At 29.3% G+C, this 13,970-nt stretch overlaps 2 protein-coding genes across 2 annotated transcripts in view; both read left to right on the top strand.

Annotated features, from left to right (window-relative positions):
• LOC115877583 (protein kinase C-binding protein 1-like) overlaps window positions 1-3,519 on the top strand; it is a 58,561-nt gene extending 55,042 nt beyond the window's left edge. Inside the window, exon 24 of the mRNA XM_030893830.1 lies at window positions 2,473-3,519. Within this exon, the coding sequence (XP_030749690.1) occupies window positions 2,473-2,727 (255 nt within the window). The 3' untranslated portion in view covers window positions 2,728-3,519. The remainder of the gene's footprint in view (window positions 1-2,472) is intronic.
• Window positions 3,520-8,515: 4,996 nt separating this feature from the next.
• LOC115877582 (SPRY domain-containing protein 7) lies at window positions 8,516-11,330 on the top strand. Its single transcript, XM_030893828.1, has 4 exons — window positions 8,516-8,677; window positions 8,729-8,899; window positions 8,965-9,201; window positions 9,262-11,330. Exons 1-4 carry the CDS (start codon window positions 8,560-8,562, stop codon window positions 9,357-9,359), a joined length of 624 nt encoding a protein of 207 aa, XP_030749688.1. The 5' UTR covers window positions 8,516-8,559; the 3' UTR covers window positions 9,360-11,330.
• The last annotated feature ends 2,640 nt before the right edge of the window (window positions 11,331-13,970 follow it).

The following is a 13,970-nucleotide window of genomic DNA, read 5'->3' as shown; positions in this document are numbered from 1 at the left end:
AGTTCCCGACTGACATTGACATCCCCGTTGCTTGCTAATGGGTTTCGTTTTCAGTCAGAACTATTCACAGTATGATCCGTATAATGTTTATAATGTAAGAAATATAACGAGACGTGTAATCCGGAGTTTAACCATAGTTTTTATATTGCAAATAATTAATCTTCATACAATTTTATGACCCCCGTATTTTTTATTTTTTTTTAATTAATTAAGAATTTCAAATTTACACTTTTGCAATCTCTGACGTCACCTATCAAAAGTGTCACGGTTTGCCACCAGGTACTAAAAACAATTTTTACCACCAGGTAAATAAAAACAATTTTTCTAAAATAGATATAAAATTAATTGTAAAATAAAACTTAAGAAACTTACGTTAAAATGATCTTCACAGCAAAATCTCGTACTTTTGCTGACATATTGTTGTCTTGCCGCTTCAAACCAGGTTTTTCGACGGCTTTCATCCAAAGGAACAGTTATAAAAACTTTTTCTGGGGAGCCTTTAGAGTTATTTAGACAGCCCTTCACAAAACAAACTTTTAACACCCTTCATTACAAAAATAATAAAGAGGGTACAATAAAACAAAATTGAAAACTCATTTAACGCCAATAATAATTTACTATCAGGGTTGGCATGATTTAAATCAAATGATTAAAATGTGATTTAAATCAAAAAAAATAATTTTATTGAAACTTTATTATAAATCAAAAATTAACTGTAACAGTTATAAAAATGTGTCCTAGAAAACTATAAAAAATATTTCTATAACAGATATAACAGATAATAAATCGAAAAATAATTGTAAATGATATAAAACTATATAAAAATATCTATTCATCAAAAAGAGAAAATATGTTGTTTTATTTTTTTTTTTGAAACGGTTGTATGTTTCCAAATTCCTACTGACATTTTGATCTGCAGTAAGCATTTTGACATTAGATAGATAATACATACTAATTTCATTCTCGACTTAAGACTATTTCCGAACAATAGTGTATTGTTTTATTAGGAGTAAAAATTATACTTTTTTGACGATGTTGTACCTGTGAAGGACCATGAGGCAAAAAAAGTACATTTTTACTCCGAATAGAACATACTATTTTTTTTAAACATTGCAAAAAATAATTTTTTAATAAATTTTAAACATTGCAAATAATATAAACAGTAATCGAGCAACAATTTGTACACTCGTTGAATTTGACACTCAATAATCAGTTTTTTCTTCCTTTTGATCTGAAGCGAGCGACTTTTTTGCGGAATATATTGGTCACCGATGTGGAAAAATCACAACGCCACGTAGAATTCTTAATGTTATCGGTATCGGGGTATAGATTTAGCCATTTAGGATAGGACTTTAATTGGAAATAAGTCCTAGTCATTTGGAAATCCGATTTAAATATTGTTTTGAATTAAAATCAAAAAAATCTGATTTAAATAAAAAAAAATCTGATTTTTTTGATTTTTTTTAAAAGATCATGATTTTTTCCAACCCTGTTTACGATACTGAGCAGCTCTTTATTTTACTTTATAGAGCAAATTATTGTAATACATATTTTATTTAGATTAAAGCTGCAAAAATTATTATCGCCATGTTGGTCACATTGTGCCGCGATCATCAACGTTGTCGTTTATTATTTGACAATTATCATAATGTTAGTCATAGATAAAGGAAATAAATTTATATTGGAATGCTCGGCTTACCGCTAAAACGTATAACTGTTTTGGGTCGCATACGTTGTACGGGATCTGGCGCTGATATAGCGGTTGCTAAGAACAGCCGCAAACAAGAACAGAAAGAAATGAAAGAAACAAGAACAGAATAGAAAATGTCAAAGTCAGAATCTTCAAAAATAATAAATAATAAAATCTTTCAAAATTAAATTAACCGCTCACATTGAAAAAATACCAAAAAGTGTTTGTTTAAAGCGTCCATTTTCAAATTAATTATTGCTATTTTGTGAGTTTAATTTAAATTTTATTTACTCAAACCCGTGATAATTATGAAAAAGTGGCATTAAAAACTTAAGAAGCTGTGCTGTGAACTGTAAACTGCAAAAACCATCTTGGCTCGTGGTATAACGTTGGTTTCCAATGTTTTATAGGTATTTCATACATGTCCTTACATAAAATAAAGTTTCTTGTATGCAACACACTGTATTTTATTTATAAAATTATAAAAAAATAATAAATTTCAATAAATATTTGGCGACATAATTCCGGAAAAAGCCGAACCGCTCCGAAATTATCGAAAGCTTTGAGTCGCGACCGTTGCAAGAATAGCGCCAAGTAGTATTTACATTGTCCTTATGGGCACTTTCCAATCTAAACTTGTTTCATGTATCTATGGCGATTACTTTATATTTATTTGCATACAACTTACAAATACATACAGATACGAAATGAAATAGCGTCACATATCAAATGTTTCTCCAATTTAGAAGCTAATTAACAATTATATTTTCTTGTCTTTATAGACTACCGCAGGAAACGTTTTAACAATGATGGAGACAACGCCAGGAAACTATCAGTTAATGAGCAATTCTTTGCTTAGGCCAAGTAACTCGAATTCGAATTTAAAGACAGGCAATGTAATTTCGCTTGTGCCGTCAGCTACCAGTTCGACAAACAGCAATTTACCGAAAAAGAACGCCGCGCCGCCCAAGCAGCCAGTTAAAATTCTGAATCAGTCTGTTGCTGTTGCAACTATCTCAGAGGAGGATTCTGATTAGCAGATGTACATAATAATTAACAAGGATTGAAATATTCATAACACGTTTTATTTAAATCTTTTAAATCGCAGACCATTTCTTCTTTGAATTTAATGTAATAGTAGGAATATTGAAAATAAGGCCATATACAGAGAATAATGGTTTTCTAGCTTTGTTAAAAATTAATTAAAACTATTAACAGAAAGCAGTTCATGTGAAAACGTGAATCAAAAACAATATGTTATTTTTAAAATATTCATGAATTTTAATAATTTTCTTCTGTTTCATTAAACGTTTTGTTAGATCTCAAAAGGTGGGTTTGCATTGCATTTTACGTTCCCAATATAATTTTACATATAAAATGACAGCGATCTTCGTAGCCATCGTTGACGCCGTTTTTTTTTCAATCATATTGTATATAACAATAACAAATGTTTGCCAGGTACACGAGTCTTCTGAACCCGGCTTTACATATTGTTATTATTTGTCACAAAGTTTAAGTTTTTATTTAAAACGGCTGGTTATACAGGGTCGTGCAAATAAATAAATACGTATGATAACTTCTAAAGATTTTAAAAATAATTTGGGGTTTTTTATAACCATTTTCTATTTGCCGTTTATCTACAAAATTGTTTGCTTAAATGGCCCCACACACACCCGACACCACAATGTACTTCTTTACCAGTCAAAGAGTGTAATATATCATATTACCTATGATATGTTCCCCAGATTGTCTTTACAAGAGGAACAACTTTTTTATTATTAACATTTTGAGAAAAATACGTTCTTCATAAAAAGTTTTGCTTGTTCTAAAATGGCTAATTCCGTTGATACTTTTCCAAATTTCCATACCGTTTTAGAGAAAAAAAAACACGAAAATATGGAATTTTTTTTACTAAAAATGTCCTAAAAATCAAAAGACGTTTTTATGGTAATGCTAGTATAATTTCGATTTCATTCTTTGATAGATGGTTATTATTAATTTGGATAAACGTTATATTTTTTGCTGTTAAAGTAAATTTTCCGATAACTATTATCACCCTTTCCGTGTCATTAAGCTAAATAATTTGTGCTTGTTTAGTATTTTAAAACAGCAAGAAAATATGACATTAGCGTCATTTTCACTCTTTGATAGATTGTTATTAATAGAATCTTAATTATAAAATTCTATTAACCAAAAAGACAAGAAGAAAAAAAAGCAAACGACAAAATTGCTCATTGATTACATTGTCTTTTACTTTCAGTTATTATCTTAATATTCTATAATTGTCAAAGCTTTTTGCTATTAATTAAAATAAAGTGTATATCAGTAAAAAATATTATTGGAATAAATATTGAATCATGAAAAATTAACCTGTGTTTTAATAAGTTCACTAATAATTTTTACTGATATACACTTTATTTTAATTAATAAAGCTCTAGCAATTATAGTATGTTAAAAGATGATAATTAAAAGTAAAAGACAATGTAATCAATGAGACTGTGTGTAATAGGAACTGTACATGGTGGTCGAAATTGGTCTGTTTTAACAGAGAAAACCTATTTCCTGACTAGATGGAGCAAAACCGACATATACCTATATCATGGGCTCGATTTCTGATACACGTTTAATGAAATAAACCGCCTGTTGATATTTTCATTGCCAACTGAGATACGGGGTCTTTTTGATTTTTTTTTACCATTTGGAAAATTGCCCATAACTTTTTTATTTCGCCGAATAATAAAATTCTGTAAAAACGTTCTTAAGGCACTTTTTAAGAACAATCCAGTAGCGTAGTCATTTTTTTTCTGTGCTTGATCTTTTTGTTAGAAATAATAAAAAACATAATTTTTTAAATTAAAAGAATGCTGGCGTTTAATCCTTTACGACGATATAAAGTTATGGGTATTAATTTCTAAGATTGAGAGAAATATTAGGGTTTTTTTATCTTTATATCGAAGCGGGCTTTGATTTTGTGTTGACCTATTTGCCTAATAATTTTTTTACAATTTTATATTGTATATTATTATTTAGCTACATAATTAAAGACTTTTGAAAAGGTAAATTAAAATTCTATATTAGTATTAGTAATTGCAATTGAAATCTATACAATAAACAAAGAAAAAAACTAAAAAAAAGGTATTTTTTGAGTGACGAATATAGTTTTCTAAAAAAAATCATTAAAGATGTTCAAACTGAGCACCTGCTTGTTAAATACACAATGAACATCTTTTACGCATAGAGTTACATCGATTTATTACGCGAACTGATATAATAAGTCCAAAAGCTTGCCTAGTAGCCTTCTGTAATTCTTCTCGTCTCATTGGTTTTTATATATTAGGTCTTCTAATTTCCTCCATAAAAAAGTCAAAAGAAGTTAAATCATAGGACTTAGCGGGCTAAGATATGGGGCCCCTTGTCCCAATCCAATTCTCTCTAATTCTCCATTAAATAGTTCTGTTGTAACCATGGCGTTTTAATTGTAATTGGTAATACTAATATAGAATGTTGATTTACCTTTTCAAAAGTCTTTAATTATGCAGATAAATAATACTATTGAATATTAAATTGTGATAAAAAATAATTATTAGGTAACTAGTGGTACAAAATCAAGGCCCGCTTCAATATAAAGATAAAAAAACCTAATATTTCTCTCATTCTTAGAAATAAATACCCATAACTTTATATCGTTGGAAATGATTAAACGCGAGCATTTTTTTAAGATTATAGCCAACTATGATATCGGTTTAAAAAATTATATTTTTTGTTATTTCTGACAAAAACAGTGACTCTAGAGAAAAACTGACTACGCCTCTGGATTGTGCTAAAAGTGCCTTAAAAACGTTTTTACATAATTTTATTGTTCCGTGAAATACAAAAGTTATGGGCAATTTTCCAAATGGTAAAAAATTCAAAAAACCCCCATATCTCAGTTGGCAGTGAAAATATCAACAGGCGGTTTACGCCATTAAACGTGTCTCAGAAATCGAGTCCATTACATCTATGTCGGTTTTGCTCTATCTTGTCAGGAAATAGGGTTTCTCTGTTAAAACAGACCAATTTCGACCACCATGTACAGTACGTCCCCGGATTGCCTTTTGATTTTTTTTTCTTCGTGCCTTTTTGATTAATAGAATTTTAATTATAAAATTCGTTTAATAACAATCTATCAAAGAGTGAAAAATCTATAAAACAGTGTGGAAATTTGGAAAAATATAAATGGGATTAGCCATTTTAAACAAGCCAAAATTTTTTACGAAGAATGCATTTTTCTCAAAATGTCAATAATAAAAATGTTTTCCTCTTGTTAAGACAATCCGGAGACATACTGTATATATTAAAAATCACATTCTGATTTTTTTTGGATTTATTCATTTACACCTTATATTTTTCGTTGATGTGAATGTGAATATCAGTAATAAAATAATGAAAATTTAAGATCTTATAAGTTTTCAACTGCTTCTAAATTGATCAAAACATATACCAAAGCTAGAAAACTAAAAGATTTATTTAACTGTAAGTTTTTACTATTCATATGTAACAGCACTGAATTGAAACATCAGATTATTTCTATATTTTAAGAATTTTTGTATATAGTTATTCTATAGATTGGGGTATCGCCTGTTAGATCTGTTAGTGTATACAAGTAGATGATGTACATAAATATTTCTGATTTAGAAAACAATGTCTATATTTGAATCGTTTTGCGTTGTTCTTCAATTACACAAAAAGGATAAATGTGAAAATATATTTATTTTTGCTGCGTTCGTTTGCGTGGTGGAGAACCGGCATGTGTATATGATAGCAGCTTTGTATAAGCAGTAAGGGAAATAGCTTTTTAATTTGAAACTATTATTCTTTACCAAACAAATATCTTGGTATTTTTTCTACATACATATTTTAGTTGTGTTCAATAAAACTATTTTATAAGTAAAATGTGTTTTTAATGATGAATCACCTAAATAACCATATTTTTCTAAAAGTGGACTGTTTTTGAAAAAAACATATCATACATTAACTCAACAAAACAATAAGTTTGCTTTAAAAGTAACAGGAGGGTGTCTGGATAAATCTTGGTAAAATTTCGATTTCAAATTTATTTTTCGCTGTTTGAACCAGTCTGAAGACTTATGATTATGGTGGTGTTGAATCATGATTATGGCGTTGTTGATGTATGTTAAACACCATGGAAATTTTGCAAAGCACGAAAAATTAAGTCTATATCTCTTCGCCCTTATGTACTCGCGATACAAATCAGAGATTTTTCAGCTTTTAACAAAATGCTAGGCCCAAAATCACTGATTTTGTATCAGGAACACATAAGGGTGAAGAGGTAAGGAGTAAATTGAGTGCCACATGTCAATATAGCAAAGATCAAAACGATATTTCTGTTGACTCCAGCATTTCGACCTCGTTTCAAAAATTAAAGCCCCAATATTTCGAAAACTAAGAGGGATATCGAGAAACGGAATAGGGCATTCGATAGGGATTTCAACCAAAATATAGAGATATAAGGGTACAAAATAGAGCAAAAAAATTGAGGCGAAAAATTTTCCAAGGTTTTATACAAGGTGTCCCAGAAATAAGTACAAGTATTTTAACTGGTAGTATATTTCGGCCTCAGAAACACGTCTGTGAGTTTTTTTTTGCAAAAAAAAATTTAAAAATTTGGAATTTTTTGAAAAAAAATTTGAAATTTTTTTTAGTTTTAAGTTAAAAAACAAAATTTCTTGATAATATGGCATCATAGGTAGTAGATTAAATTTACATGAAAGGAAATCCAGAAAAGATCATTTTTTGTTTAAATTTTTAAACCTAAAATAACTCGTTTATTTTGGTCTTACTTGAAAAACGGTAAAGAGAAAAAATGTTTCTTTTGACCAGATCTACCACCCTTTAAAATACTTGCACTTATTTCTGGGACACCCTGTATAGCCTTTGATAATTTTTGGGATGAATAATAAAGTCCTATTTAGAGTTTCCATACGTCTGAATTTGCCCGGACATGTCCGGATTTTTAAACTGTCCAGGACGGTCAGGCCCGGATTTGGAAAAGCGTCCGGAAAACCTGACCGCAAAAACAATTTAACTTAGTAAAATATTTTACAGTTACAGTTGAATTAATTTTTCAGTTACTTTGTTGAATATTTTAGTATCTACGATGCTGCAGCTCTACCCATAAACAAAGAAAGAAGCCTACCTAACAAGTACCTAACCGACGCATGTTCGATTAAAGTACAAATTTTAATACTTTGGTGTTCAAATTTTTCGCCTTTGGTGCACTCCTGGAAAGTGTATGTTTATTTGGTTTATATTTTATTGATTTAGGGGCTATTGTTTGCGCCCTATAAAAGTTAATAAATAAATTTATAGTTTCTTTTTTGTGACGTCCGGATTTTGTCCGAATTTCAGATTTCACTTGTCCGGTATTTCCAAAAGCCTTATTTATGGTGTTCTTTATGAAAACCCTAGCCCTATCGGCACCAAATTTTGTGTACGGATAGAGCATTGAATTCCCTATCGAATGGTCATAAAGAATAAAGACACTTCTCTATTTTAATTAGTTTGGCCGTAATTAACGTTTTCCGAAAATAATCTAACTATTCTAATTCGTTGGTCGGCTACATCAGGCTACATTTGCACATCCCTAGATCTATGGAGTGTAGAGGTACCTAGATCATATATAATAGTGGTAGTTGGTTTTAAGGCTACAGCTGCCAGGGATCATATATAAAATAATGTTTTGAAAAACATTAAAAAATACGCCTAAACAATTTATAAGAAGAAATTAGTGGTTTATGGTCCGGGAATCAAGAAAGAAGAAGAAGGATAAGGTTATGTTTATCTGTGTTTATATTTAATTTATTTAAAAAATGTCATCTGTTTCAGTGTTTTGTTGTTTAAGAGGTTGTTTAGATGGTTTTAATTTTAAAACTCCCGTACAGCACATTCCGAAACCCAATCCCATTCAGTTAGATACTTCTTTCATGGGTAAATATACGAATTCAGAAAAGTTTTCCAGTTTAAGGAACTTAATTTTAGGATATGAAGTTGTTATTGTAAAAGGGGGACAGAGAGCGTGTGGCGCAGGGGCTGTGTTAGGAAATGCACCGCTAGTTCAATCAAAATCATACTTTGAAGTAAAGGTACAACAAGCAGGTCTGTGGTCAATAGGTTTAGCAACAAGACAAACAAATTTAAGTTTAACAGTAGGTAAGAGCAAATATTTATTAATTAACTAAAAGCTGAATTTGATTGAAATGATGTAAAATGTGTAGGAGGCTTCGATGAATTTTCATGGACGTTGTGCAGTGATCATATTTTAAGGCATAATAAACAAGAACTGTTTAAAATAAATATTTCAAATAATATAGAAGAGGGCTTTCAAAGTATTCAGGAAGGGGATATTATAGGAGTGTCCTTTGATCATATACAACTTAAATTTTATGTTAATGGAAAAGAAATAGATTATTCAATATCAAACATTAAAGGAACTACATATCCTGCCTTATATGGTATGTACTGGATTTTAAAATATAGCAACAGACTATGAATTAATATTAATATATTTGTAGTGGACGACGGGGCCATTTTAGATATTATTCTAGAGAATTTCACTTTTCCACCTCCACCAGGATTTGACAAAATTATGTTAGAGCAATCATTACTTTAGAATTAAAAAACAACAATCCAATTGATTATTTGCACTGTAGAATCAAAGCAAACTTGTGTAAGTTTTATGTATTTTTGAGATTAATTAATTGCTAACTGATCAGTATTTTCTGTCTGTAAGACATCTTTAATCGTATTAAAAAAGTAAATGTTCTTAACATTTATATAAATATTCTTAACCCATTGAGATGATAATATAAAACTAATATCTAACTTGAATAGTTGGTTAAAATATTATAGCTCAGTTGGTGTTTTGCTCAATGAGATTTGTTTTGGAACAATAATAGTAAAAAACGAGAAAAAACCTTAATCATAGACATAAGAATTTTAAAACATTAGCTTCTCAATAATTTAGTGAAAGAATTCAAGTATTAAATTATGTGCATTCCAGTACTATCATGTTATGCTTTTAATAATAGAGTAATAAGAATTTACAAGTGAATCATATCTGTGGTATCATAAAATTAGCATTTCTGAATATACACAATACTTCTAAATATGTAAAATGTGCAGATAAGATAGCTAACTATTAAATTGTTATAAATATATTTAGACTATATAAAAGTAGTGTTATTGGTCATGAAAAAAATAATTTTACCTTGCTGGAAACAAAACAAGATATTTAAACAATCTTATCAAACATCACCCATCTGCGGAGATATTTAATATATTACGTGAAAAAACTAGAAAATCTCCTATTTCTCTTAGATGAAGATGACGGCATAAAGATGTCTATAATTATAGATATCTTTATGCAGAATACAGTTCGTTTTTGAAAATAAAATTTTATGTCATATCAAGTGGCTAACAAAAATTGTTATTTAGCAAATTTACTATCCATTCAGTATACTTTTTTATTTAATATTTTATATATTACTCTGACTTAAGTTTTAAAGCATTCCTAAAAATATTACTATTTTATATTTACTACTACTATTTACTATTTTATATGGAACTATATTCTACTATTAGCATTAAATAATACAATTGCAAAGAAAGAAGTTTTAATATACCATAAGATCGAAAAAAAAAACGGCGTCAAAACCGGCTATAGAATGACACTGGACAACAATTTTGGTGAGGTCAAGCCCTAGACGTCGTTTTCTTGGCCCGTACTCTTCTATATTGTGTAATGGGACTTAATGCCAGTTGGCCTTAAGAAGGTTATAATTTATTTTTATATTGAGTAAAAATTATTTTCAAATGGTGTAGTAAATTGGAGAAAATTTTTTTTGCAAATTGATTTGTGTGTCTGGAAACGTTCTATCTGGTAATTTTTGATAAATTTTTTATCAATTTTTAGTAAATGGCGTCTAGAGATTGACCGCGCCAAAATTATCATCAATTATCATTTCCCAGCCTTCTTTGACGTCGTCTTTTATTCGATCATACGGTAGTATCGTTAGTCTTATTATATTTTTGAGCAGTGCAAATTATCAAATATATTTATTTTTAATTGTAATATAACATTAGATAATTTATTAAAAAGAAACAAATTAGATTATATTTATTTTAACTTAAGATAATAATATTCTTGACACTATTGTATGTATTGTACACTTCGTGTTAACGAAAAAAACCTTTGAAGAGTTGAATAAACATTACCTTATGTTTATGTTGAAACTGTAGTTCATAATTCCCAAAATAAAGCAAGACATGGTGTTTTTACTTCTCATTTAGTTGAAAAATACCTTATCTTTTGAGTGACAGACCTCAATTTTAGCTAAGGCACTTTTCCTTAACACGGCAGTATAGCTCATAATGATTTATCTTTTTATGGCAGAATTTTCTTTTTTATTTTTTTTATGCTGAACTTAATAGCTTATTTTAGTTATATTTTTTGAAACCTCATTTTAGATATAATAGCGCATGTATACTAAAGACGTCCATTATGCTGTCTGCATAACAGATTAGTTAAATTTAACCAAAAAGGAAGAGAAAGTATATATTGAAATAAATATTATAATAAAAAGTATCATATATTTTTATTTAACCGGTACATATTATGTTACATCACTAATCTTATAAAATAAAACAGTCAAATTAATCAAATTATACCTATTATCTTAAATGTTCAGAATCAATAAAATAACATTTATTTTGACTAACTTATTTTTTATGATCAAGATTGTCTAATATTTATAACTACATACGGACACACTCCCCAAACATGTATTTTTTCTCTGCATTTTGTTTTGAAAATATACAGGGTGGTCCGAATTGTATTCCAGAAACTTCGGCAGCATATTCTGCATATAAAAATAAATAAAAAAGTTCGTATAAATGTATGTCCTAAAATGATTAGTTTCGGAGATACAGGGTGTAGAAGTTTCATTTTTATTTCGATTTTTTCCAAATAATTTCTGAAGTAACGTCAGTATTTGGATGAAAATTGGTATCTGGGAGTTTTTTGACATGAGAAATTTGATTTTGATCTCAATGTGACTCCTTCTTGGAGAGGGCGCCACCTACAAATTTTTTAACTGGTTTGAAGAGTAATAACTTTTCGTCCGTACCCATATAGAACTACTGAGTAAAAAAATATACATTTACGACGTTTTTTACGTAAAGAAGGTCTCTTGGTAAAAATCGCTACGAGTAATGATTCTCGAGATATTTGAAACCGAAATTATCAATACCTGTCATTGACATGAATTAATCATGTCGAGACTAATTAGTTATTAGACTGAAATCGTAAATTGTAAATGTTAAAAGTTCACTGTTTTATCGTAATTTTTTCGCAGAAAAAATTATGATTAATTTAAAAAAATAAAAATTTCTGAGAAAATTTCCCAACATTATAATTTCAGTCAAATAACTATCTACTCAACGTGTTTATTTTTGTCAATAATGACATGTATTGACTATTTCCATTCTACATATCTTGAGAACGGTTGCTCGTAGTGATTTTTATCAAGAGACATTTTTTACGTAGAAAGTCACGGAAATGTATATTTTTTCACCCAGTAGCTTTATACAGGTACGGAAAAAAAGTTATTACTCTTCAAAACAGTTAAAACACATATATGTGGCGCCCCTACAAATAAGAGTCATATCGACATCAAAATCCCCAAATTTCTCATATCAAAAAACTCCCAGACAGCAATTTTCATCCAAATATTGACGTTACTTCAGAAATTATTTGGAAAAAATCGAAATAAAAATGTAATTTCTACACCCTGTATCTCCGAAACTAAGCATTTTAGGACATACATTTATACGAACTTTTTTACTTATTTTTATCTGCAGAATATGCTGCTGAATTTACCGGAATACAGTTCGGACCACCCTGTATAACGTTCAGATTCACATACTAAACCATTGCACTATACTAGAACTAAAATTATTCTATAACATCTTTGGTATAGTTTTTATAATAAAAGCCACGAATAAATTTTCGACATATTAACATAATACACATGTAATAATTTTTAAAACATATACTAGTTAAAATAATTCATCTCTTCTTAGTATATTCCTCTAATGTCTCTAAATTTTATGTTGACATTAAAGAGGGCTACATTCAGGCTGAGAGCGGCGAGCGTCGCGTCGCGTCCGCGTGTCGAAATGGAATCAATTCACTTAATTTAAATTAGACCGTTCAGGCAGACAGCGTTGCGTTTGGCTTTGCGCTAGCGTCCGCTGAGCGTCGGTCGGGGTTCGAGTTCAACGGGGCGGACGCGACGCTCGACGCTCTCAGCCTGAATGTACCTTAATGATCAAGAATGATGTGATCAATTAAATCTAGTACTTCTATTGCAATAGGTTTTTCTAACAATTAATTAATGATAACCTGTTCGTTATGATTTGAATTCCCATTAAAGCTTAAAACACCAATATGATGCAAATTAAAATAAGGAGCAGCCAATAATTGGTACAAATAAATGAATAGCATTTATATAATATATAGTTTGTCCAACGAGAGGTTATGTGGTTTCAACAGATGACATCTTAAAAAGTGATAAAAAACAATCTAACGTAACATCATATTCTGTCGCTGGACAGACTATGTCTATATGGTAGTTATGTCCTTATATACCGTATGGTCGAAAAAAAACGGCGTTAGCGATGGCTACGAAATGAAGATCGCTGTCATTTTATATGTAAATTTATATAGGAAATGTCATCGATCGTCATTTCCCAGCCAACTGGACGCCGTTTTTTTCGATCATACAGTATTATTATAACTATAATGTGCTACACTATACTATAGAAGTTACAAAAAAATGTTGTTTTTATTGAAGCTTCGACATAACTGTATATTGAAAACAAATTTACTTAGAGCAGGTGTTTATATAGCAAATTTATTGATCAAAATACCTCCTTAATCACTTGTTGAAGTTTGTCTGGTTAAAAAATTCTTTCTGTATATATCAGTACCTACTAAAACTTATAATGAGAGATATTGTGTTAAAAGTATTAAGAAATATATTGTGTTCAAAAATAAGAAAATGTATTCATAGAGGATTAATGAAATTAATTAAAATGGTACCTATATTTATATTTTATATAGAATACATAATTATGAGCTTTTATATAAATATTTAAATACAATTACTGTCATAGGAAAATATATTACCACTTTTGTATTTACCTATTTAATAGTTATACA

Source organism: Sitophilus oryzae, unplaced genomic scaffold, assembly GCF_002938485.1.
Source record: "Sitophilus oryzae breed Bouriz unplaced genomic scaffold, Soryzae_2.0 scaffold_1494_pilon_pilon, whole genome shotgun sequence".
In the NCBI taxonomy this organism is placed as follows: Eukaryota; Metazoa; Arthropoda; class Insecta; order Coleoptera; family Curculionidae; genus Sitophilus; species Sitophilus oryzae.
The sequence above is the reverse complement of the archived record's forward strand: the minus strand, read 5'-3'. Positions and strand labels throughout refer to the sequence as shown.